General features: G+C 52.9%; 2 protein-coding genes across 7 annotated transcripts; both read right to left on the reverse strand.

The window, feature by feature from the left end:
* Positions 1–571: 571 nt before the first annotated feature.
* LOC119246473 (phosphatidylinositol-binding clathrin assembly protein-like) lies at positions 572–10,418 on the reverse strand. 6 transcript variants are annotated; one of them, XM_037512826.2, is made up of 15 exons: positions 10,258–10,418; positions 9,704–9,846; positions 8,108–8,183; positions 7,556–7,658; positions 7,384–7,477; positions 7,162–7,273; positions 6,920–7,026; positions 6,346–6,387; positions 5,695–5,774; positions 5,128–5,204; positions 3,948–3,983; positions 3,804–3,834; positions 2,584–2,692; positions 1,380–1,490; positions 572–685 (listed from the first exon to the last, which is right to left on the reverse strand). In XM_037512826.2, the coding sequence occupies exons 1-15, from the start codon at positions 10,334–10,336 to the stop codon at positions 671–673; spliced, it is 1,215 nt and encodes a 404-aa protein (XP_037368723.1). In that variant the 5' UTR covers positions 10,337–10,418; the 3' UTR covers positions 572–670. The 6 variants fall into 6 exon arrangements, with proteins under 6 accessions (XP_037368723.1, XP_037368722.1, XP_037368728.1 ...); XM_037512825.2 differs by lacking the exon at positions 3,804–3,834 and having other exon boundaries at positions 3,948–4,017; XM_037512830.2 differs by lacking the exons at positions 572–685; positions 1,380–1,490; positions 5,128–5,204 and having other exon boundaries at positions 2,651–2,692; positions 3,948–4,017.
* A 2,507-nt stretch (positions 10,419–12,925) lies between these two features.
* On the reverse strand, positions 12,926–25,752 carry BRCC3 (BRCA1/BRCA2-containing complex subunit 3). Its single transcript, XM_037511733.1, has 11 exons — positions 25,606–25,752; positions 25,066–25,082; positions 24,377–24,431; positions 21,880–21,999; positions 20,614–20,701; positions 17,000–17,088; positions 16,689–16,744; positions 16,050–16,181; positions 15,587–15,630; positions 14,772–14,940; positions 12,926–14,155 (listed from the first exon to the last, which is right to left on the reverse strand). The coding sequence occupies exons 1-10, from the start codon at positions 25,726–25,728 to the stop codon at positions 14,789–14,791; spliced, it is 876 nt and encodes a 291-aa protein (XP_037367630.1). The 5' UTR covers positions 25,729–25,752; the 3' UTR covers positions 12,926–14,155; positions 14,772–14,788.
* Positions 25,753–26,053: the final 301 nt, after the last annotated feature.

Below are 26,053 nucleotides of genomic sequence, written 5' to 3' on the forward strand. Positions count from 1 at the left end.
CCATCAGTGCAGTCCTTATGAGTTCAGAATCACAACGATGTCAAAGAACAGCCTGAGAACCCGAAGAAATGAAGCCATGTGTGTCATGATCCTGCCCCAGGGAACCAGGACCCCAAAGCCATCTGAATGTTGAGGCAAAAAACATGGCAGGCCTGTCCAGCCACAATTACGCGGTTGCCAAAGGGACGCTTTGGCTCGCAAAGTACAACACAATCCTGGTTCGTGCTGACTAGTCTGGACAGTCATTAGTCCCCAACCTAGGTCGGGCCTCTCTGGTTACAGATGTGTCTCCCACACTGTTTAATTTCTTTCAACTATTGTGTGTCTAATAGTAACTAGCATATTTCATTGTACTCGTACCAAGTAATTGTACCCCAGTATTTTCATTCTAACATAATGGTGGCCAGTGTTGCCCCTCCACCTCCCTATACCCAAGGGCAGCCTTCCTCCAGCCCAGCTCCTAGGCTGCACTCCTCCCCCACTCCTTCAGGAACCCGGGGCCTGGCCTGCTCCTCCATTTCTGCATAGCCTCCAAAACACTGAATTGCAGACTCTTAAGGGTACATGATATGTGAACGAATCTTTATTTCACTTGGCCCATGGATGGTTCAGTTGAAGAGAGGTCTTCACTTCCTGCCACATCTGGCTCTCAATGTTTTTCTTTGGTCTTCTACATGGATTGGCTCTGTGTGAAAGGAACATAGGTCAATAAATCTTTTATCATCTACATATATTTTTCTTTGTGATTATAAATTACAAATACTTTTGCACAAAATTCTCATTAGTCTTCTCATTATCTAATATCTGAAGCTTTGTCAAGCCTCCTAACAAGCATTGGCTAAAGACTGAAGGAAGAAATCTTGTGAAGACTTCTAGAAAACAACATTCCAAGGCAAGGAAGACCTGTAATGTGACAGAAGCTTCCGCCACACCCATGTGTGTCAGCCCTTCCAGGCCCACCTATCTCCTGTCCCGTCATGCCACCTGTTGGCGCTACGCCTGACAACAGCCCTCCCAGAACTTCCCTCTGGCCCTCCCGTGTGCTCTGCACTTTCCTACCGCCTTCCATTAGTCAGAATAGCTGCCCCACTCTGCTCACCGGCTGCCTACACCTGAGCCTTAGGCTTAACTGAAGGCTCGTGTCTCTGGACAGTGTCCTTGAACGCTGTGCCCCGAGATGCCTGGCCCCCAGCACTGATCGCAGCTGGGTATATTGAACAGATAAGCAAGTAAAGCTGAGGCTTGACCACAAAAGTCAATAGTGACTGTGCCTATTCACCATTCCACAAGGTTCAGGTTTCTCTTTTCTTCCTTGAGAGAGCAAGAGTGTGGCCTCCAGCACCACCGCCTCCACACCCTAGCACCCAGCTCAAACGTACCTGCTGTCCTGCCCATGCAGTGAGCTCGAGCTCGTCAGCCATTAAGCCTGGGGGGGAAGAAACCAGGGACTGCGGTGACATCAAGGGAGGAAAGGCCATGGTAGATGTTACCTATGAGTACGAATGGGAAAAAAAAAAAAAAACAAGACGTGAAAATTTAGTGTCTCATCACTCTGCTGACCCAACACAAGCCCCACAGTGATGCTCCACTAAATGACCGTTGGCTGACAGGAAAGTTTTCAACCAGTCTCACTACCTCCGATAAATAAAGCTTTTTCTGTGTTCACTTCCAGGCTTTCATCACCACATCTTACATGTGTGAGGTAAGGTGAAAAGTGAAGATAATTTGGCTGCCATCACAGCACAAGAGACAGCAGGTGCCCAAGGGCTGGGCAAAGTGCCCATCCATGTGTGCGGGAGCGCCAGGCTCACTCCCACCACGTGGGGAGGACCTGACTGCACTGAGCAGACCCAAGACTGATGACTAGGCCAGCAGAGACACACAGGCCGGGCCCCAGGGCGGTGGGGGGAGGGCACAGGGAGCAGCACAGCAAGAGGGCCGAGCAGCAGCACAAGGGCGCAGAGACAGTGGAGCTGACCCCAGAGCGCAGGCCCCAGCGCAGGCAGAAGGCGTGGTTGGAGCCCATCCGGGACGGTCCTGAACCGCAGCCCCTCCGCACCTCTGGCCTGTGCCCCAGTCCTTATATGCATAAATAAATAAATCTTTAAAAAATAATAATAATATAGGGCCTCCCCAGTGGCTCAGCGGGTTGAGTTCAGCGCTGTGAAGCTGTCTGCAGCCTCTGCAGTGTGGGTTCGATTCCCGGCTGGCCAGTGAGATTCCCACATGGCGTGGCAGACCTCTCCTGTCTTGCCCACTGCTCCCCTCAGCAGTGTACTTCGTCAGTCTGCCTGTTCTGTTCCCCACTCTGTCTCTGGTGAATTCTCTCACCCTCCCATGCCTCTGGCCTGTACCCCAGCTCTTGTATAAAAATAAATCTTTAAAATAATAATAATAATAATAATAATAATAATAATAATAATATCAAAAATAAATAAAGATAAAAAAATAAATGTTAGCTCAGTACATTATTAAAACTGATTACAAAGGAAACATTTCTGGCTTCACCTACTTCTTAATGTAAATTTCTACGTTAGCTGCATATGCTGGAAAAGTAAACTAATGCTGCATCACAGAAGTTACCGTGTGCGGAGAAGGGGGGCCAGAGACGGAAGTCCAGATGGCTGACGTGGAGGCACAGGTGCTCAGCTGCCAGTTCGTCCCTCCACTAGCATCCGTCTCTATGCTGGCCCTGAAACGGGATTCACACATCAGCCGCTCTGGGCTTTGTTTGCAATTCCTTCTTATTAACTCTTACCTGACAATCAGCATGAACAGTGCCTCAAAGGTTATAGCCTGAAAACAGCTGTTTGTCTCTGGGTGCTTGTCTAAGTACTGAATTCTAGAAGTAAATGTCACTGAGAACTTTCAGCAGCTTGAAGTATTGTCCTCTAGCTCTTGTGTTGCTGTTCAAGGGCCAGTGCTACACTTCCTCCTGGCCCAGTGTTAGTGCTTTCCTCCCCTGGCATCTCAACCCTTTAACCTTCTGGTTCAAAAGGTCACCAAACAAGTAAATGCACTGTGATGGGCGTACTGGTGGCGAGGCCGTGAGAGCCCATAAACAGTGCCTCTCATTGTGAGCAGCCCCTGTTCTGCTTAGTGCTTTCACCTTATGTGCCACATTATTTCTTATTATCACGTCCATGTCTGGTTTCCATGTTCCTGTTTTATTTTTTTGGCTCGAAGTTTAGGGGCTCACTGTCTGAAGTCACACTGGGTGTCTTATGAGGCTCGGCAGCTCTACCTGGTAGGGAGGGTCTCCCTGGTGGCTCAGGCCGTTGAGTGCCGCACTGTGAAGCTGTCCACAGCCTCTGCAGTGCGGGTTCGATCCCCGCCGGGGAGAAACCCACATGGCACAGCAAACCTCTCCTGTCTCGCCCGCTGCTCCCCTCAGCAGTGTATTTCGTCAGTCTGCCTGTTCTGTTCCCCGCTCTGTCTCTGGTGAATCCTTTCACCCTCCCGCACATCTGGCCTGTGCCTCAGTTCTTCTATAAATAAATAAATCTTAAAAAAAAAAAAAAAGCAAGAGGAGGGCCCATGCGTAAGCTTGGATACAGACAACCTTTCAGCTGAACCGTGGGGGGATGACCAGCCCCACATCACACCATAAACCAAGAACTCGACCTACAAAAATTGGGATCATGTAGAACAGGTAAGTTTTCTGCCTTAAGTAAAAAAATCCATGAACTATAACGAACGCTTCCTATATTTCATTTTAAACTAATTCTTTTCTAGTTGTTATGCTCAATTCCTTCCTCTGAATGCGCATTTATTGGCTGTATTTTTTAAATAACAAAACTTACTTGTTGGATGGCTTTTCGCCAACGTTAAGATCTGTTTCATGAAACAAACACAGATTTCACATTATTTTTATGCATTATTTTTACTTTATTCTTAAAAATTCACTTAAAATACATCTAAAATGTTGACTTAGAAAGGATGCCTACCCGTATTTTGCTGCTCTGCTCCAGCAGGCTTGTGGGCTTGGAAGGGTGAAGATCGTGTAGGGAAAATAATCTGGAAATAAGGAAGTTACGTGAAAACATAAACCCAATTGTATCAGTACTGTCATGACATATATGTACCTTCCTAGCACAAATTAGCAGAATCGCAGGTTAGATAAATGAGTATAGTCATGCTAAGTTATTCATGAAATGAATTTAAATTACAGTTATGTGCCAGATACTGTAGTAGGTGCTAAGGACATAACAGTAGGTTGTACTAGGTGCTAATAATATAGCAGCAAATAAAAAAGTTCAAAAAAAATCTCTGTCTTCCCTTCCTCAAAGAAATAGAGCAAACATTACTGAAATTTATATGGAACCAAAAAAGTGATTTAGAAGAAAACGTGGTTTCAGTTGACCACAGGATTTTCAACTGAGTCACCTCAAGCAAGAAGCGTTAGGCCGCCTGGCGAAGCGTGAGTTTGCTCATTTGGGCTGTGGGTAATCACTCATCAATCGCTACGCTTAACCTCTTGTAAAGTAGCTGTTCTTTCAGGAAGGACAGTTCTTGCTATGCTTGTAGCTTTACACAAAGAACTTAGGCTCCTGGCAAGATCAAACTCACCATTGGAGATGCAGAAGGTATGTCCGTTGGGAATGTGTACAAAAGAAAGACAAAAACACTTAAAATGGATACAGTTGAAGTCTTCACTTATGTCAACAACAAACTTTTAATTCAACAAAGTTTAACGAACCCACAGGCCTCCCTGGTGGCCTAGGGATTAAGTCTCAGGCTGTCACCGCTATGGCCTGAATGCGATCCTCCTCCAGGGAGCTGACCCACAGGGCGCAGCAGACAGACCTGTCCTGTCTCCCCGCTGCTCCCCTCAGCAGTGGATTTCAGTGGATCCTCCTGTTCTGCTCCCCACTCTGTCTCTGGTGAATCTTCTCACCCCACTACCTCAGGCCTACACCCCAGTTCTTGTGTGCATAAGTAAAAATAAACAAAGAAAAACCAACATACATGAACCCCACAATAACATGGAGAGTTGAGTAGCAGCACTGAAACACCATCACCATGAAATACAGAATACGGCTGAGAACAAGAGCTCACGTGCTGGTAACTGCACAGCAACCGTGGCTCAGCGATGAGCGACACAGCCACGTCGCGGATGTACATTACCTGCAAACCAAGTTCTCCTGGCACATGCGTTGCCAGTGGGGCGATATGGGATGGACAGGGTCACTGTGTGCTGGAGACTTAAGAGATCATAAGAGACGTGAAATGCAGCGAGAATAGAATCCCAGAGAGCCCACCCCGAGAGTCTACATGCTACATCCATCCAGCTGCACACTGACCGCACCTCAGTCTGTAGCAGACAGTTGAGAAATAATTAGTATAAATGAACTACAATCAATGTAGCCTAAAAGTGGAACAAATGAAGAATGTATGACTGTTGATTACATTTTGAATACTGGAAAGTACCAAAAAGAAAACTGAAATCGACTCTAATTTTTCCGGTCAGAAACAGCTGATGTGAGAAAAAATAGCTAATGAGAACACTGAAGTACCTCCCAATTAGTACTACTAAATTTATTCATATGGCGTGCACCCGTGCGTGCGCGCGTGTGTGTGCGGTGTTGTGAATGTTTTGTTTGAAGACCTCTGACAATCACCTACACTAGTCTTTCTCCCGAGAGGGGCCCTAAGGGGACAGCAGAGAGAGCCCACGTGAAGACACCCACTTACCCACAGGGACACAAAAAGTCCTTTTTCTCTTCCAAAGACGCTAAATGCTGTTGTAGGGCTTCAAGTAAACTGCAGGGCGCCTAGAAATCACATCTTTGTAAGAGTTATTTTCTTAGCAAATTCATGCTCTCCCACATAAGAGTTTGAACAAATGTGGGCTTGCCGCCCCCAGGCAAGTGTAAACCAAAAACTGAGCTTAGTGGGGAGGAGGGAAGGCGTGGCCCTACCAAGAACCAGGAAGAAACAGACGCTCACTCCGAGGCGCAAATCCCGCTGTCAGTGGCCTCCGCTTGGTGCCCCTCCCAGGGGCAGGCCTTGGCCAACCTGGCACCGTGCTGGCTCCAAGCCACAGACAGCCAGGGAGGCCAAGCTGAGACAGCAGGGCAGCCGGAGCTTAGGGCTCCACAGGAGTAGGGGGCCTTTCTGCAGCCGGGGGTCTGCCAGGGAGAAGGGAAGGCCGCCCGAGCTAGGGACCCACGCAATGAAGCAGTCGTGGCCACTTCCAAAGCACGGCCTGCGGCTACTGTGCCGCATGGAGCGCCCCATAGGGGATGCCGATGGCCTGTCACGGCAGCTGCGCCGGGCGCTCTCGTATGTCCTTCACAGCCGCGATGACACACGCACGAAGAGCAACAGGAGAGACACACTGACCTGTGTGAGATGTGGGATGCTGTTCCGGTCGATTCCAACTTGCTGAAGTCATAAAAAAGGAGGGGGGCGCACATTATGGCAGGAAGGGGTGACCCACCGTGACACGGACGGCACGCAGGACACAAGCCGGCACCATGGCTCTGGCGGGCTTCAGCACCAACGTGCCCTCGCCTGAAGGGCCAGGGCTCAGCAGGTGGCGCTTGCTGGTGCTGCCTGCCAGGACCTGGGTCTCTTTGTATGTGTCCCGCGTGGGGCGCTCAGAGGGGCAGGGCACCCCAGAAGGGGGGCACCCCTCAGGCACCACCGACTCATGGCATGTCTAAGGGAAGCCTCCGGGGCACTTTTGAAATGGCCGATTTTAGTTTTAAGTCTGCTATTGAGAGAGTCGTTAAGACAAACTGCGGTCACAAGGTGTGGGGGGGGCGTGGGGGGGCACAGCGCAGGCGACTGCAGAGAGGGGCAGTCGCACGTGGGAGGGTGAAGGCCAACTCCCCAAATTAAATAGTTGTGCGGGCGGCTGGCAGCTCGCGAGACAGGACAAGGGTCAAGCACGAAAAGGAAGAAGCGGCCACACCTCCGCCACCCTCAGGAAGCGCGTCAGCTTGGCGGTCCTTGCCAGGAACTTGGCGTAGAGCTCCAGGCTCTCCCTGCACTGGCTCCTCCGCATGTCGAAGTACTTGCCTACAAACAGGGGACAGGAGCGGTGGCCCGGTCAGTGCTCGGCGCTCACCGCCAAGCGGCAGTGCCACACTCCTACGGACACAAGACTTTCGTCAGGCAACGTTCCGTGGGCGCCTCTGGCAGCGAGCGGGTTACCTAGCAGATTCAACATGCCCTCGTTGTAGGCGGCAAAGAGGCGGAGCGAGTCCTTGAGGAGCAGCCGGAAGGCGGCACGGACGATGCCGTTCCTGAGCTCGTCTGGGTCGGCCTAGGGATTGGGACGCGATCAGCCCCCTTGCGCTAAGAGCCGTCCCTTCTCCCGCAGATGCAGACGCGCCGGCGGCGGGCGCTGTCTGCAAAGGGTGGTCAAGGGCTTACCGCAAAGCTGAGCAGAGCGTCGAGCTGCGTCTGAATGACGGGAAGCGTGTGCAGCAGCCTGTCCGTGTCCATGTTTCTCATCACGCCGCTCGCCCTGCAAAGCAAGCGCGAGAGTGGGCACATGCCAGCACGCCGCGTCTGTCCCTTGCTTACAGAGCGGCGGCTGACTGACCCTCTCTTGACTTTGGTGATGTCACATGCGATCTGTCTGTATGCCAGCGACCTTTCATTCAGGTACCTGCTGTATCGTCTGATGAAGATGGACATGGCGTAGCCTGAAAGTGACACAGCGTCATTATTCCCAGGGTGCCACACAGGCCCGGGCCCTGCACCCCTCACAATCTCTCTGAAGCACAAAAGGGAGAAAGGCCTATGCTGATCACATAGCCCAGCATTTCTCAAACTTCCTGCGAAAGATGCTTTCTCCTTCCCTGAAAGCCTTGACATCATCATGGATGCTCACAAGCGCCAATGGCGACTTTCTGTACAGCTAAACCTGAACTTGCTCAACAACCTCTCGCATCTGCAGGGAAACCACTGTGACCTCAGCATTCTCCTTAAGCTCCCGGCGGGTGAAGCCCATTTCCTGGCCAGTGGCACAAGGAAGGCCTCCCTGAGTAAGCTGTAGGTTCCCTTCCTCCCCCAACACGGGACACACCACACGGTCACCAGCGCTTTTCCCTTGTCGTCGCATGGGGATATGCCCATCCAAGAATCATCTTACCTTCTCCGACACTTTTATCCAGGAAGTTGTGTAAAGTGAACAAAGAGTGTCTAGCTGCAAGATGTCGGATAAAACGCTGCAAATAAACGCGTCAATTCTAAAGTTACTTGTTGGCAAATACAGTTCATGAAGGACTGCGTCATTGAGTGCGTATTCACCCCAATTCTACTTCAGCTGCTGGAGGTAAGAGCACCCATAGTCTGCGCTCCCCACCCCAAGGATTTAGTGTCCTTGACCCTCGTCTGCTCGAAGATAAGCCAGTGTCCTGGCACAGTCTCCCCCTTTTCCATGGAGCCATTTCCCTGGTTCTGATTTTGATAAATGTCAATGAATTACAGAATGATTTAATGTGATGTAATAACTTCACTGAGAATTAAAAGCTGCTGCAGCTGCACATCCCGCTACCCAGAGGGGACAAGTGAACCATTACAAAGTCAAAGGTGCACTTTGCGAGCCTCCCTGGTAGCACAAGCAGTTGAGTGCAGCGCTGTGAAGCTGTTGGCAGCCTCTGCAGCGCGAGTTCGATCCCCACCTAGGGAGCTACCCACAGGGCACAGCGGACTGCTCCTGTCTCACCCGCTGCTCCCCTCGGCAGTGTGTTTCAGTGGATCTGACTGTTCTGTTCCCTGCTCTGGCTCTGGTGAAGTGTCACCCTCCTGCGCTTCTGACTGTACCCAGTGCTTGTATAAATAAATAAATCTTTAAAAAAAAAAAAGTGCCCTTTGTGCTGCCCTCAGTTCACTTTCCTCCTGTTGTGTGGAAGTAACTGGCATCATGTTTTACAGTCCAGTTACTTCATGGTTTCCTATGTGTTACTTCCATGTGCAAGCACTGAATGCGCATGTTTCGGTGGACATGAGCGATTGTCGAACACAAATCTGCAAATACATGGTTAACGACTGTTGGGATTTCAGCATACAAACCCAGGTATGTTAGGTGCCTGTTCCCTGCGTATGGGGATTTTGGTGACTTGTGCGGTTTTTTTTTTAATATAATTTTTTTTATTTTTATATTCCCCATACAATTGCGACCCCCTTATTTTGACCCCAATCCCTCCCCTCCCCACCCTCCACCCCCCATAGAGTGTCTCTGGTTCATAGTGTACGTTTTGATTAGTAGAGAAGTGCTGGCAAGCACACCTGTGGGCCGATGGGCAGCAAGATCGCAGCAGCAAGTTCACAGCAGCTTTCAGTTTAATAGAGAATTTTATTGTGTTGGAGTGATTTTGTGTGGGGGAGAAAGATGTCATTACACTTCTGCCATCACCATGCTATTTGTAGCAAGTTTTTTTTATTGTTAATGCCATAATTCCCTTGTGTGACCGAACTCCCGTGAGTACAGTTTAGTGAGGTCATGTTCTCTGGATTTTGAGCTTTTAATTTTGCCATCATGTGTAACTGCTGTAGTTTTACAAGTGTTAAAATGCTATTTTTTTCAAAATCCTAATTTTTAATTGAAAGTTTACTGACACAAATGTTAGGTTATGCACTCAGGCGTTCATGTTGAACACCTGCTACTGCCCCGGCCCCAGGAGTGGGAGGTGGGGGTCACTGCAGCCCTAGGCGCTGTCTGGTCTGGTGGGGGTGAGGGGCTCACCTCGTTCCCATGCACCATCAGGTGGTGCACCGTCACTAAGGCCTTGAACACAACCACCCAGCTGCTGCTGCCCGTTTTCTTAGACAGGATGTCGGCCAGATGTGCCACGCTCATGTGGGTTTCGTTGATGTACTGTGTTAGATCTGCGTGGCACAGAGAGGATGTCACAAAGGCGCTGCGGTGCAGTCGCCCTGCCCAGGGACAAGCGACACAGCCAGGGGCACGCGGCCAATGAAGCTGCAGGGCCAGGATTAAAATCAGATTTGTTGAAACCAAGTCCATTGAAACCGTTGGGATGACAGAAGCAAAAGCTGTCCTGGGGGCAGTGAGGTTGGGGGGCGTGCCGCCGCGGTGGGGGGGAGGGGAGCCTGCGGAAACGGCTGTACACCCTGGCCTCTTCGTCCAGAAACGTCTGTGAGGTCTTGGCTGCATTCTTCCTACGTCTAAGCGGAAGCATCTGGGGCTTTGGAGCTGAGAGCTCTGTAAGAAGTCGGCAGACGAACGCAGCCACTGTGTCCGCCAGGGTGCGGGCGGGGGATGAAGCGGGCACTTACCCGCCAGATGTTTAGGCCCCGGCTCCATGGGCTCTTCCGTGGTGGCCGCGAGGGCTGCTTTGGACGCGGATGACCCCATGCTCGGCAGGGGTGCCTCCAGGGGCTTCCAGGTGGTGCCGCCCCTTCTGGACGCACCGCGGGCCGAGGCAGCGGATCTGAGCGGATCTGGACGAATGTGTGCATCTTGATGCCCATGGCATTGTGACGTACACCCCCCGGGAGTGACGGGACAACGGCGCCGGTGCCCCCACGCTGCGCATGCGTGCCCCTCCCGTGCACGCCCCCGTGGCGTCACCCCGTTTCTCTACCTTTTCGCGGGGCGTGCTGACCCAGACCCTGACCCCCAGCTACAAGTCTGCACCTATGACCAGAGGCCCCAAGCCCGCGGACCCCGCCGCGGCACCCAGGTCCACTGGCGATTTCTGGGCTCACCACTCGGCTCCTTCCGGCCAGCGATGGTCTGGGCCCCCGTGCACGTGCGCGTGCTGCTTCTGCGCGCAGTTCCTTTCCTCCTACGTCATCTTCTGCACTCGAGGCTCCGCCATTTCAGCTGCCACGTGCCGCTGCAGAGGTCCTGAGCCGCTGCAGAGGCCCGATCACCTGAAATCACCGCTTTGAAAGATGCACGTTTGCGCTCGGCGGGGGAGTGATCCTCATGGGCGCTGTGGAGAGCGGGCCTTCGCGCAAGCTGCACATCACTGCTTTCTCTGCGTCTTCAACTCCACTCACCTTTTCTCCTGCACAGTCTGCTCCCATCCGGGATAAACCGAGACAAGTTCCACTGCATAGCAGAAAAATACAAGCTTCCACACATGCGGCTGGAAGCCATGGCCACACCTACAGAGCGGGGCAGAGAGAATGTCACGTCGGTGGTAAAGAAGGCCTTTCTTCTGCTTTCATTTGTTTTTCTTTTCCGAGCTCCCGCGGCTGTAAGGCTCCGCCGTTTGAAATAAGCCCGTGCTGCCGTAACCTGCCCCTATTACTGCTCGTGCTGTGCCCCAGACATCTTGGCACAGACTATTTTCATTTGCCCCCAAATGCTTTTTGACCCCTCCTTCGGTTGCCTCAGTGACCCAACTATTGTTTGGCAACACGTTGTTTATGCTCCAAATATTTCTGTCTTTTCCACCTTTCTTCTTCTGATTCTAACTTCATACCATGGTGATCACAAGATCCTTCATACGATTTCAACCTTCTTAAGTTTATCAACACATTTCTGCCCCAACATGTGATTTTTCCTTTCAGAATGTTCCATGTGGGCTTGACAAAAATGTATATCCTGCTGCTTTTGAATGGAATGCTCTGTATATCTGTCTGTGTCGTTTCAAACTGACTTTCAGGGCATATTTTCTTAAACACCTTTATTACTATATAATGCACATCATACCATTCGCCCACTTACAGGAGACTGTTTCACCCTCTGGAGGCTGTTTCTGTGTGTGTAGGGGCTACTAATTTCTGCATGTTCATCTGGTAACCCACTTCACTAAACTGCTTTATTCTTGCAATTACTTTTTTTCTCTGAATTTTTTACAGGTCTCTCTATTGTCATGTCATCTGCCACCTCTTGCTTTCATTCGCATTTCCCTAATGACAAAAATTTTTACACAATCTTTTCATATGCTTTTTGGCAATTTGTGTATCTACTTTGCAGAAAGACCTGTCTACATGCTTTGCCCTTATTTCAATTTACTTGTTTATCTTTTAGTTTCAGCTTTATTAAGGTATAACTGACAAATAAAAATTGTTTAGATTGTACAATGTGATGCTTTTTAGGCATACAACTTGACATTACCTATGTTGGCCACCACATCTGTCCAACACATGCGAGCCTGTCGCTACTCGGCCCCCTCTGGCTTACACCGTCAGCAAAAGGGAGATACTGAGGCCCAGCTCAGGCCTCATCCACAAATGCCAGGCGCACCAGCACCCATGAAGCCGTGCCCATGGCTAGTGAGGCCCCACTGGCCCAGCCAAGCACTTTCACCATCGCAGAAGCTCGGGAGCCACGAGGCAGCCCAAGTTGACACCGTGCACAGCACTTGCAGGGAGAGCTTCCTGTGCCGCCCCATCTGCTTATTGTTATCACTGTGGACTGATTCTTACATTACTGAAAGGGTTAAAATCCTTAACTCACATTATTTTTTTTTAAGATTTTTAGTTTGATGCAGTCCCTCTCTCTCTCCTTTTGCTTTTATTTTTTTTAGATTTATTTATTTATTTATACAAGCACTGGGCACAGTCAGAAGCGCGGGAGGATGAGAGAATTCACCAGAGCCAGAGCGGGGAACAGAACAGACAGACTGACGAAGGACACTGCTGAGGGGAGCAGCGGGTGGCAGGAGAGGTCTGCGCGCCATGTGGGACCCTCGCCCGGTGGCCGGCACAGCAGAGGCTGCGGGCAGCTTCGCAACCCAGCGCTCAACCGCTGCGCCACCGGGGAGGCCCAACTCACATTATTTTGATGCAAATTGTCCCAGATATGCTCACTGGTCATCCGCGACCTAAGCACCGCAAACCCGCCTGCTTCCTCGCCCACCAGCACTGGCTCCCCCACCATGCCTTATGTCCTGGTCCTTCATTGAGCTCTGCCCCCACCACAGCGCTCCCCCAACCCCCCAATCCCCCCCCACCCCCGTCTCCTGGGCACGCTGATAAACGTGACACCTAGACCAGACTTTATTGAGTTTCACCAGATTTCACGTGCATTCACATTAGGGGTGTGCACGAGACAGGTGTCCCACCCTCCGGCCCCACCCCTGCGACCACTATGTGCTCATATCCGTGATTTTGCCACTTGAAGAATGTCAGTAAGTGCGGTCGTATGCTGACCTTGCGCCTGTGTGCGTCGTGTGCATCGCATGCCAGTCCTCCTCCCTGCGAAGGAGCCGCCCATGGCTGCACGGTGGGGCCACGCACCGCGCTCAGCTGCAGGGTGGCGGGCTGCTTCCGCTCTGCGGCCACTACAGATAAGCTGCTAAAAACATTCGTGTCCCGGTGTTTGAGCCAAGACAGGCTTCCATGTCTCTGGGATGTGTACAGAGTACAACTGCTGGGCGTGTGGTTAAGGGTGTGTGTTTCACTTGACGAGACACTTCAAACGCCTTTCACTCACACTCTCACCAACAACGTGTAAGATGCGTGTCCACGGTAGGCGCATCTGGTGTCCTCCCAGACCCATGGTCTGCAAGTGATTTCTCTCAGTCCATAGCTTGCTTTCTCAAAATTGTTGCAGAGCAAAAGTCTTTGATGTTGATGAACTCAAATATATCACCCTTTTCATTTTAAGGTTGTGCTTTTGGGATGAAGGCCAAGAGCATGTTGCCCAAGATTCTGCGGATACCCCTGTGAATTTTTCTAGAACTTTCATAGTTTTACACATCGCATTCAAGTCCATGATACATTGTGAATTAATTTTGGCGTAAGGTATGAAGTTTAGGTGAGGGCTCACTTTTCACCTGTACTGTCCTATTCACCCGGCACCCCCAGGGGAGAAGGCCTCCCGCCTCTGCCTCGCTTCTGCACCTTTGTCGAGGTCACTGTCGTGACTGCGGCCAGGGCAGGACAGTCCTCCAGGTGTTTCCTCTTCAGAGTCAATTTGGCTTAATTTTATATGACAACAGTGGGAGACGAGAGAGGAGACGGTGCCCTTCCATGTGCTGGGAGCGTGGGTGGCAAAGTTGGCATGGGCTGGGGGTTCATGAAGATTTCTGGCTCCCACTCCCAGATAAGAAGTTTGACCTCCAGGTGACTCTGTACAGGTGGTTCTGGACTAGCAGTGATCTGGAGAGAAAGAAGGAAAAGGAAGAGAAAAGCAACGCCTGTGGCTGCTGTAGGAGTCGGGCTCCCTCGGCTCGTGCTTCTCACGTCCTCAGGCCGCTCGTGCATCCGTGGTTACCTGTGGTCAAAACAGTGCGACCGAACTTTTGAAAGCAAGATTCCTGTTGCAGCTTAAGTCCTGATTTTTCCTGGAAACACACATTTGCGTTATAGTGGAAGTTCCTCGATAAATGGGGTTTGCGCAACAGGAATTTGCATCAAACTAGGCCAGAATTCATTTGTGGTGCAAAAGGGCCCACAGAGAGTCCCTTCAGAGACGAGGGCCTCCTCTCCACCCCCTGCGCCTCGCCGCTGCAGGCTCATGTACTTCTCTGACACGCACACAGTGACTGCGAAATTGAAACATGCAACACTGCTGCTCCTTTAGCTTCTTCTAGGGAGTAAGTATATCTAGACATGAAAATAAAGGCTCCCAAGTCAAACACGGGAACAGTAAACATTGAAATATACTCCCCAGATAGGTTATGAAAGCATATCTTTCCCAGCATGCCCCCCACGGCCCAGAACAGAAGCTGCATATCCAACTTCAAACCATCTTGAACATGCTCCTTGTGGGTGTTACAGGTAGGCAGTGCCAGGAAGCCCCCGAGGCCCTCAGGCTACCGGGATAGGGTTGCAGCGCGTCAGCCGCATGCACACCACATTTACCACACACATCAAAACTGTTTTCTTACCTGTCTTGTCTGCTGCGTTACTCTAGAGAAGAAAGTTCTTGCAGAAGCTCTTCCTTTTCTTGTTGCAGCTCCTGCAAATGCTGCTGGTTTTGCTCCAGTCTGTCCTCCAACCACTGCAGGAGAGGCCCGCTGACCGCTGACATCTGGCTGCACAGGTTCTTCGTAAACACTTCAAAAGGAAGAGCACAGGCGAGGTAGGGGTGTGAAGGAACCACCCCCAGGCTGAGAGCACAGCGAGCAAGAAGGCAATGCTCCAGACAGCCTTCTGCCACGTAAAGTGCGCCTTTCCTTCCGAAGGGCTGTCCGAGGATATTTTAAACATGATTTTCCAGATTGAGCCAGACCCTACCTCCCCCACAGCCTCACCTCAAGGTTGTCCCCTCAAGGTCGCCCTTGGTGTCACAAATGGCAAGATTTCATCTTTCTTTAGACCACATCTCCTTTGTCCACTCACCCACTGACGAAGGGATGGAGGCGCGAGATACAGAGACACACGTACATGCACACAACGGAATAAGGACAAGAGCCAGCTGCTGACGTTTCCGGGGCTTGCTGAGCCCCACTGACAGTGGCAAACACGAGCACGCAGGGCCCTGTGCCTGGAGCTGCTCGTCAAACAAGCACCGACCATGAGCAAGTGCAGCTCGTCCCTTCCCTCCCACCTCACTCCAGATAGAACTTGCAGTTCAGAGGCGCACATGGTTTGAGAGAAAAACCAAGGCAGGACATTCAATCACCTCAATTACTTTACAATGAATATGCTCTGTCTGCTGAATATTTCAGGGGTACCTGCCACCACGCCAAGAAAATCTCACCTGAGCCATTGTGTATCTTGGTCACTGAGTCCAGATGTGTAAGGCTGAAGGGATAAGATGGTAGAGGTTAGCAGCCATGTAGCAGTGGCGGGAAATGCAATGTGTGGAAACTAGAAAGCGTGCTACACCATCGCCCGCGGTGTCAGACGAAAGCGGGTCGTTGTGGAGCCCGTGATTTCATCTCTAATGAGCTTGGGAAATGACACTACTCAGGACTCTGAGGTAACGTAAACAGATAACTTTTGAAGGTACTGTCGCTGAAGCATTCGTGTAGCAAGGCCCACCGCTAGGCAACGGGGCTACTGTGATTTCTCTGTAACAACCAAGAAGGCCCTTCTGTCCTCAAAGGGCCGGAGCACAGCAGGGAGGGAGGAGTCTTAGGGACTGGGGGTGGGGGGCGGGAAGCGGCTGGAGGAGGGGCTGGAGCAGCAGGGCAGAAGGGCGGGCTGGGCCCAGGCGCTACCTGTGGATCCGCCTGTATGCATCCTGCTCCTCCTGGCACAGGATCTTGGGCAGCTCCACGGCCGACTCCAGGCACACCTTGCCAATGCTGACATGAGGCACGATGTGGATGGGGATCTCAATTCTCTCGTACCTGCAAGAGCAGCGGTTCAGTGAGTTTCTTGTTCGTTATCATGGAGGTGTTTTGTGCAGCTGATCTGTGTGGGCATCTCCACTTTGTGAAAACTGATTGAACTGGACACTTCTCTGCCTTCAAATGACTAACAGAATTACACTGATGTAGAGGGGACAAAAGACCAGACCCAAGCAAAATGAAGACTAGGGTGCTATGAAATGGGAATAGCCACCAAAGAGAAAGATTAAAAAACAAAATGCAACCACGGTGCCTGGCATGTAGTAGACACTGGGTCAGCAGGGCAACCTCAATCGACAGTCTAGCGTGGAGGTAGATGAAGCATTTCGATGACATGCTGTCATTGTGACCGTTTGTGGCCCGAATGGGAGCCGATGCCAAGGGCACGCCCCCTACAGGCAGGAAGGCCCGGGCCGTGGGTGTCAATAGGTGTCATCAGCAAGAGAAACGGTCAGTTCCCTGGAGTGGACATGAATGCGGCGACACACGTGTGCCTGTTATACTCACTCTGAGCTCTTTTGGGCCTGGATGGACTGAAAGCAAGTGTACAGCACCCGGCCAGTCTAGAAAAAACAGCGTGAAGGAAAGAAATGTCACTCTCTGGAAGGAGGTTAAGAGACTCCAGAGATAGATACAGCCGTAAATCAGCCTTTCTCGCAAGGGCTGTGGTGAGTGTGAGAGGCACGTGCAACATCTTCTCCACGCATGGGAGGCTGAGGGTGTGGCATCTGTGGTGGGGCGTGCAAGACCCCAAACTGCTGCAACATTTCTCAACACGCCCACGCTGACACACATACACGCGCGCACACACACAATACCTTTGTGTTTTTATCTTCTATGAAACATGAAAAAATAAGCCCCACAAAGCCTTGATCCATCATCTGGTACATGGCCTGTGTGCGGACATCTGCACGGAAACAGAAACAAACACCTGCGGTCAATTACATTGCCCAGACTTGGAGATTTCACAACAGAGGTGCCCGGTTCCCTGCAACTCTGGCCTCCAGGCAGAATGGGGCATGTCCTCTGGCCCATGTCAGTCAGGGTGTAAGCACCTCACTAGGCGAGGGAACCACCGCCGAGAACGCACGTCGTGACCTTAGGCTACAGCCCAGAGAGGAACTGGGCCTGCCTCCTCGCGCTGCTTGCTCGGGATTCAGTGTCACGTCCTTCCAGTTTTCACTCGACTGTCAACATGTCTACGAGGCCTAATTGTGTCCTTGTGCCACATTCTGTGCTCATGTGACCATGTATGATTGTCTCCCAGGAGAAAGTGTTGTGTGTTTTATCGCAGCTGCTTCTCTGTGTGCACCCCACATGTGAGCCCCGGGAAACTTCCTAATGGGCTGGACTGTTCACGCTGCAGCTTAAAATAAAGCTGGGGAAGGCCCCAAAACACGAAAGGCAAATGAGAAGGGAAGGAACTGGATGTGAGGATGAAAGTTTTTTCCAGGCCCTGTCCTGAGCTCAGGGCACCTCCTAAATGCCAAATCCAAAAGAGGCCCTGTCCCCTAAGTCACCGCTGATGCCGCAGCCTCCCGCCAGTGTTTCTGTCAGCACTGGACCCGGCCATTACGTATCCACATAAAGCAGCTGCTGGCACTCAGAGGCCAAAAACAGGTATTTGTGAACACTGGAGACATCCTGATGGTCGGGCACCATCGTGGGCCATGAAGCTGATAGATGGACAACAGTCACACCCCACCGTCGGCACCCAGAGGCCCAGCCTGGCCCTCGGCCTCCGGTCTCCCTGATAGTTTCTTCCTAAGTCTTGGAGGTAAGAAGCTAAGAAGTACCTAGAAATGGACCATAGTGTTGAAATGTGTCCACAACGACTCTCTTGAGAACCGACCGGCAGCCTCCAGAACAAGAAGCTCGGCTGGGAAGACGCAGTTTGTCGACTGGCTAGCTCGCAGAACAAGTCGGTATTGGGCACATCACGTTGACAAAGGGGCCTGTGCCACCGGTGGTGACTGGCAGATGTCTAAATCAGGAGCAGAGCTGAGGGCGCGGCCCCTCCTCGTATACATTTGCAAGCATGAGGGCCCCTGAGGGCTGGGCTCACCAAGCTCCGAAACAGCCTGCCGGCCCGTTCTCTCTCTCTCACTCTCCAAGCACAGGAAGATTCGGTTGGCGTCTGACACGCCTCCACTTCCGCCTCCACCTCCCACTTCAAGTGTCTGTCGGTTCTCAATCCGCTCCTCACCCACTGGCCAGAGCCTAGGCACAGTTCCATTTATTTATTTATCTATCTATCTATCTATCTATCTATCTATCTATCTATCTATCTATCTATCTATCTATTTATACAAGCACTGGGTACAGTCAGTATCTATCTATCTATCTATCTATCTATCTATCTATCTATCTATCTATCTATCTATCTATCTATTTATTTATGAAAGCACTGGGTACAGTCAGAAGCGCGGGAGGGTGAGAGAATCCACCAGAGCAGAGCAGGAAGCAGAGCAGGCAGAAGGACCGAAGGACACTGCTGAGGGGAGCAGCGGGCGGCAGGAGAGGTCTGCGCGCCATGGGGGACCCTTGACAGTGGCCGGGGATCAAACCGGCGCTGCAGAGGCTGCGGGCAGCTTCCCAGCCCAGCGCTCCACCGCTGCGCCACCGGGGAGGTCCCGCAGTTCCTTTCTTAAAAGCCACACACACCCCTGGCTTGGGAAGGGTTTTAAAGGACAATCGTGTCCACGACTTTCTCTTGAGCTGTGTGCGTGTGTCTGCGAACATGATAAAGCAAAGGAGGCAAAGGGCTACCGCCCACTAGACGCGCCTCTTTCCGGGCGCAGCTTCTGTGAGTCTGAAATCCAGCATTAGAGCCGTGCTGTGCGCGCTTGGGCCTGCTGCCTGCCGCGCTCTGCTCGCACCCTTTCTCTGCCTCTCAGGCACTCCCAGAACCCCATGGAGCCCATCACCGGCACGCTAGCACCCCACCCTTCCCCTTGGACATCCAGCTGCACATGTTCCGGGCCCTGAACTGCCAAGTGCTCTGGCAGGCAGGGCTTGAGAGGCCCCGAGGGGACGCCAATGCATCCCTGAACTTCCACTTTGCCTTTAAAGGGTCGGTATTCCCAGGGGGCCCCACAGCGCAGCGAGCTGAGGTCCCAACACTCCAGTGCCCAAGTCCACCTGTGCTGGGCTATCTTCACTTGGCTCCTCAGTCATTTCATCTCGGCTGATTTTCTTCAGTGACTTTCTGTCGCATGACTCGGATTTTCTGTCCGAGAGAAAAATTCGAGTATTCTCTGAATTCTGAACTTCCCGTTTGAGCATTCCACTTCACAGACCAACGCGGTTTTTTTTTCCAAAATAAAAGTGAAAAGCGCCTGTATTATTGTTATTGCAGCTTCTAGATTCCAGCCTTTTCCCCCTGGTCTCGAGGGCTGCCACACGCCGTGGCCAGGTTTCTACCTCATCCGTTAAATCAGCATTTACCAGGGGCTCAGCACCGGCCTTCCTGGGGCACCTGCACCCAACCGGCCTGGGCCCCATGTCAGAGTCTCGCGTGGTCTGGACTGGAATCTGCCCACACAGGCTAGTGCAGCTACAGGAACTCTGACTGCAACTACAGCCTGACACTGCACCACGGTGAATTTGGAGCGGGGGTGGGGGGGGCATTACTATGCCCTCACCAAGGAATATGGATCCTGTGATCAACTCAAGCCCTTAGGACTGCAAATAGGAAACAGCAGTGGAAGGAACAGACCACGGGACCAATCTGGGCCCAAAGGTCAGCTCTACTTAAGCCATGGGAGCCTCTGACTCACACCCAGATTCCCATGAGCAGGAGAGAGAAGCGAAGCCTCTCCCCAGGTAAAGACATTCCGCTCTTTCTCCAGAGTCCGTGTCACGAGCTTGTCAGCATCGGTGCTGTCGTTTCACCCTTCACACCCGGGCAATTTGCAACGAGAATTTTGTTCATTTTGTGACTAGAAGCCAACTGTCGGGCTTTCAAACACAGCGCTGAGATTTTATTAAAAATACTCAATGACATGAATCATTCTTTTTAAAACATGGAGAAAGAAATAAAAATGAGGACGTATTTAAGGTTAAATACTGCTTTAAAATAATCACAGGGCCTCCCTGGTGGCACAAGGGGTTAAGACACAGCCTATGAAGCTGTCCGCAGCCACTGCAGCATGCGTTCGATCCCCAGCCAGGGAGCTACCCACATGGCGAGGCAGACCTCTCCTGTTTCACCCACTGCTCCCCTCAGCAGTGTATTTCAGTAGATCTGCCTGTTCTGTTCCCCACTCTGTCTCTGGTGAATCCTCTCACCCCCCACATCTGTGGCCTGTATCCCAGTTCTTGTATGAATAAATAAATCTTTAAAAAAAAATAAAATACAGCCCCCGGAATGGAGAAGAAAAAGGAGATTCATTTGCAGGCACAGTAAATGCCACAGTCGCTCGGTACTCACCGACGTGGGAAGGCCACACCGTGATGTGAGGGTGAGAGTGATACCAGCCCACAACTCTCATGGGACGGCCAGTTAGTTCAGCCAACCTGTGTGTCTGTCAAGGCATTTCAACTTGTGGGAACAAAATCTGGGATGCCAATGAGGGCTCAGAAAGCCCCATGGTTGAGGCCAACAAAACAATGAGGTCAGATCAGGGCCCGGCTTCCGGGCAGAGCCTGTGGCTGTATGTGGCTGCACCACCAGGCTCTCAATCCACCACTACAACTTAGCAGCGTGCCCGCCGCAGAGAAGCGGATCACTTCATCTCTGGTTCCAGCCTGCTCCCAAAGGTGCCCTGACGGAACATTCTTGAGGTGACATTACAGAGATGGACAAGACAATGTCAGGTGGAGTGGGGAAAGCAGAGCAGGAGCCTGACCATGGCAGAAATTGTATCAAGCTGTGCCATAAATCATGTATAATGTAGCCTTTGGGGAACTGGGTACCAGCACCTGTCTATACTTTTTTTTTTTTTTTGATGAATCCACAATTATTTCAACATAGAGTTTAAAGAAAAGGTGCCAGAGCTACACAGGGTGAGAGGAGATGCATGCATCTCGCTACAGAAAGATGGAAACACAAAAATTGGGGGGAAACACATGGTGAGTAAACTGAAGAAATTTACTGTCCTGACCGCAAACATCTAGTTACCTTCATCTGTCGAGTACCTGTAACCCTTTAGGAATGATTTCCAAATTAACAGAAAGATGGGCAAAGAAAATCTCCAGGGAACTCACTCTTGAAAGTGAAAACTGATCACATTTACTGACAAGAAGAAAGTGGTAACAAGGTGATAAGAGGTGATTCTTGCCCATCCCATGGTCAACAGCCCAAAACCTTGGCTACACCCAAAGCAACGGTGTAGGGAGAAAGAGATGCCCGGGTTTGGGGCGCCTCTCTCCCAAGGACAGACAGCAAGCTCAGAAAGGTCTAGAAATGAAGTAATCTTAGCAACACTGGGCAAGGCACAGAAGAATGAAGAGAGGTCGAGTGGGGCACGGCAGGACAGACAGTGCCTCCCACGGCGTCTGCAGTCACCAGGCGGCGGTGGGGGGGGGGGCGGTACCCAGGGGGCTCTGGCTTAAAAGCAGGAATGTCATAAGGAAGTCATTCTTCCCCCTCAAAGGAGAATGGGGGGAAATGCTGCTTAACCGAGTGATGGGCCCTTCGGGGCAGCCTGCAGAAGCGGGAAATCCTGGGGCAGGTCGGGACACAGCGGAAGGATATCTCTGCCTCCGTGGAGGCCGCGGACAGCTGCTCGGGGGAGATCTCCACCCGGTCCTTCCTCTTGTCAGAGCGTCGCAAGATGATGACCGAATGAATGTGAACGATTCTCACGGTGTCCACCTGCAGGAAAACCCGCAGACACTTACTTCTCACTCCAGTAACATCTTCCATGGGTAGAGATTCCGTTTGAGAAAACACGTTTTTCTCATGACTAACAGAGTATTTCAGATGAAAGACATCCAGCGTCAATATGTACATTCCAGAAACAAAAATATAAAAACCTAGCATTTAGATCAAGGAAGGCCTTTCTGAATAATCAACTTCCACTGCTAAGCATGTGACTGCAGTGTGCGTGTGTGTGTGCGCACACACACACACACACAGAATTTCTTACATTCCAAATGGAACTGAGTGAGGTACTGGGGAGGTAAGCGGGTTAGATGCAGAATTTAGGTGGCAGAGCTGATGGCAAGACAAAGAAAGAAAGTTCGAGTGAAAAAGTAGCGGGCTTCAAAGCCACCAATGCAGGATGAACACCCAGGGAAGGAGGCAAAGTGTTTCGGCTCTGGGGCCAGGGGTGGTAGGAAGCCCCCGCGAGGCGGAGGCAGCGGGACGTGAGGGAAGCAGGCGCATGGGCCAAGGGCGACAAAGGCCAGAAATTGCCGGGAATGATGCTCAAGCTTCCCGCTGTGCTTGGTGGGACAAGGGAGGCAGACGTGAGTCCAGAAAGGCTCAGAGGAGACACAAGACCTGGGACGAGAGGAGGTAAATACAGGACGAAGGCAGGGTGGGGTAAGAGGGCCAGGTTGACTCAGCCAGGTTGAGGATGGGTACTGGGAAAGCAGCAGAACAATGGAAAAGGTCAAGAGTTTCAGGGGAGACTTCCCTAGTGGCGCAAGGGGTTAAGACACAACCTATGAAGCAATCCACAGTCTCTGCAGCACAACTTCGATCCCCGGCCAGGGAGCTACCCACATGGCGCAGCAGACCTCTCCTGTCTCCCCGCCGCTCCCCTCAGCAGTGTATTTCAGTCAGTCTGCCTGTTCTGCTCCCCACTCTGTCTCTGGTGAATCCTCTCACCGCCCCCTCCTCTGGGCTGTACCCCAGCTCTTGTATGCATAAATAAATAAATCTTTTTTTAAAAAAGTTTCAGGGGGATAGAGGCCAAGCGCAGGCCTCCTCCAGGCTGGGAACTCCCTGTCTGGTCGTTCTGCCATCTCTCTCTCTCTCTCTCTCTCTCTCTCTCTCTGTCTCTCTCTCTCTCTCTCATGTGCGCGCACACACACACACACAAACACACACACACACACACACACACGCGTGTGCTGAGTGTCGCTGCTCAATTCATTTCACATGTGACTAAGAGCCGACTGTCCCCACCCTTGAGCAAGTGGCTGGCATCATCCCCGTTTTACAGATAAAGGAAGTGAAGCTCATAGATGTCAATGTAGAGCCCAGGCCACGTGGCCAGTCACAGAGTCCGCAGCAGGGAAAGGATTTTCACGGATCTGCCTGACCACAAAGTCTGCTACAGCTGAAGTCTCAGGGGACACGGGCCAGGGCAGAAGCTTGGATAAGGGTAAGATGCGTGGGCAGGCGGGGGGCTTCCATGCAGGGAGCTTCCATGCAGGGAGGAGAGTGCAGAGGAACAGGAGACACAGCGAAAAGAGCAGAGATTCGAGGGAAAAATGAGGCAAGACGTGCACGCAGAAGTGACCCCTGCTGGCTCGACAGCAGCTGGGAGGGACAGGTGGAGAGTTTGGGGTGTCTGACTTGAGATGAAGGAGAAGGAGCAGTCCATGTGTTCTTTCAAGAGGCCTGGCTGTTGAAGAAGGACGTGAGAGTCATGACTGCGGATGACACAGGACTGAGAAGTTTGTTTTCTCTCCTTTTGCAAAGGGAGTCAGCACAGCTCACCCACAGGGGAAAGAGCCGAGTGCAGGGCCTTTCTTCCCTTGATTTGGGGAGCAGGCAGGCAAAGTGACTACCACCGAAGAGTGTGCTGGTGGGGCCGTAAGTTTTAGCACCTCCGTCATCCGCTGGCTGGGAGACAGACTGTGAGTTACTTCGAGTGTATTCTGCCAGAGAGTGGGGTGCGTCACCCTCGGGACAGTCAGCCGGCCACACGACCTGTGTAGGCTGAGTGGGCAGAGCAGGAGCAAAGACAGTCTAGGAATACCAATGGGGCCATCGTGTGCTGTAGAAGACAGGGCTGGCCCGTGCAGAGGGACGTGCTGCAGGGAGAAAGAATTGGGCTGGAGCATAACCCAGCCCGAGGTTCAAGGAAGGCAGAAGAGCGCATGGCGGCGAGCAGGGGGCTGAGGGGGCTGCTTGTCGCTGCAGAGAATGGGAACTCTGTGTCCTGGTGAGTAGATTCTTCATCTGAATTTACCAGAGAAAACACCCCGCCTGGCCACAGAAGTGGACTGCACCCCCCGAAGGGTGCCTGGCTGACCCCGGCAACACAGGTCCCCGCCCGCTGAACCCCAGCACATACCTTTTCAGCAATGGTGCGCACTTCAGGCCCAGTATATGCAGATTTGGAGTCGCTCCTTTGGGCGATAAAAATAAAAAGGACGTGAGACTTAGATGATAAAGAATAAAAGCAAATAGCATGAGCACTTTGTGCAACGAGAGTAGCAGAGAGGACGCGGCAGGAGGGTAAAATGAGGTGGCGGCGCCCGAGTGCTCAGGCACGGAAGGGCAAAGCCAAGCTCCTAGCACCGTAGCCAGCAGAGAGGTGGACCTGCAGGTGCGCACGTTGGCAGCCTTCAGGGGAGTAGGGGAAGGCCCAGCCCTGGCAGTCAGCACATCTCCCAGGCGACCGCTGCAGGGACAGGTGACACGCAGGAGTGGAGGGGGGGGAATGGTGCCTTCAGATTACCCGCCACAAAGAAGAGTCTGGTCTGGTAATTGCTGGGGAAGAGGTCACGAAACATGTCAAGCAGGACAAGAAATCACAGGGCCTGGGGAAGCCACGTGGTGGCCTTTGTCTCCGATGGACATTGTAGTTTGACAGGTTCACTCTGGGTGTGCCCCACCGGAGCCACCCGCACCGCGCCGCGGGAGCGACCTTCAGACTTGGGGTGGGGCTGAAGGGAGCGCGGGCTCAGCGGAAGTGGGGCCAGGGTTGTCATTCTGAGAACCGCCGCAGAGCGCCCCGGGGCTGGGCCCGCGGGCTCTTACCTGGTGTCGTCGTTGAGCTAGAGTGGAAAGAGCAGAGAACAAGCGTCACAGTGGGCAGGGGCTGGAGGGCTGAGACGTGGGGCGCTCGGTTTCCTCTTTCGCCCCTGGGCAGCGCGTCGGCGCGAAGCCGCTGGGGGCCTGGGAAGCCGAGTCCCGCGGTTCTCGGACACGCTCGGGCGCCGCTTTGCTACCTGCGCTTCCCAGGAGGGAGGCCGGGCTTGTGGACCGGTCGGGGGCTGTTGTGGTGACCCCGGGACCGCCTCCGGCGGCTCGGGCGGTTGGGACCCGGCGCGCTCACTGCGCACGGAAACCCCGGCCGCCCGCGCCCAGGGGACGAGGCAGGGCCCCCGCGGCCCGGGCAGATGGCCAGGGCCGGGCGGGAGGCTCCAGCGCGGAAAGCCGACCGCGGAAACCGGGTCCCTGCGGCAGCGCGGTGACAAACCTCAGCCCCCGGATCGGCATTAGGGGTGCGGGGTCCCTGCGGGCCTGGGCGCGGCCGCGATCGGGCGGGGGCGGCCGACGCCCCGGGGACGCACTCACCTCCCCGATGCACAGCCCCATCACCTCCTCCTTCTCGGTGCTCAGAGCGTGGTTGAGACACACCAGGAAGGCGTCCGACTCCAGATGCACCGCCTGCACCGCCTGCACCACCTGCACCGCCATCTTGGTCCGCCGCGCTCGCGTCGGCCGGGGCCCGCCTGGCCGGGCCAGCCGGGGCGGGCCGGGCCGGGCGGGGCGGGGCCGGCGCGCGGCCGGGGCGGGGCGGGGGCGGGGCGGGGCGGCGCCTGGGGCCGGCCGGCGCGCGGGCGGGGCGGGGCGGGGCGTGGGGTGCGGACGGACGTGCTCCGTGAGCGTCGCCGGGGCGGCGGGGCCGGCGTCGGCGCCTCCAGAGCGCGGGCGCCCATTTTGCCCCGCCGCAGAGCAGCTGCGCGCGCGGCCTACACGCCCGGCACGGCCCTGGGAAGCGGCCTGCGATCGCGGGACGTGC

The sequence above is a fragment of the Talpa occidentalis genome, unplaced genomic scaffold (genome assembly GCF_014898055.3).
Source record: "Talpa occidentalis isolate TD23 unplaced genomic scaffold, MPIMG_talOcc4v2.1 talOcc4.15, whole genome shotgun sequence".
NCBI classification, from domain to species: Eukaryota; Metazoa; Chordata; class Mammalia; order Eulipotyphla; family Talpidae; genus Talpa; species Talpa occidentalis.

Bases quoted from the DNA above. Each gene is read 5' to 3' on its own strand.
- LOC119246473 (XM_037512825.2), bottom strand. From the start codon at position 10,336: ATGGGGTCATCCGCGTCCAAAGCAGCCCTCGCGGCCACCACGGAAGAG. The intron at 5,205-5,694 runs GTAAGTGGGTGT...TGATCTCTTAAG, and splicing joins GACTTTTTGTGTCCCTGTGG to TCTCCAGCACACAGTGACCC. The intron at 2,693-3,947 runs GTAGGCATCCTT...ATCCCGTTTCAG, and splicing joins AGCAGAGCAGCAAAATACGG to GGCCAGCATAGAGACGGATG.
- BRCC3 (XM_037511733.1), bottom strand. From the start codon at position 25,728: ATGGCGGTGCAGGTGGTGCAGGCGGTGCAGGCGGTGCATCTGGAGTCG. The intron at 22,000-24,376 runs GTATGTGCTGGG...GTTTTCCTGCAG, and splicing joins TGCGCACCATTGCTGAAAAG to GTGGACACCGTGAGAATCGT. The intron at 17,089-20,613 runs GTGAGTACCGAG...GTTTCCGTGCAG, and splicing joins GGTGTGGCCTTCCCACGTCG to ATGTCCGCACACAGGCCATG.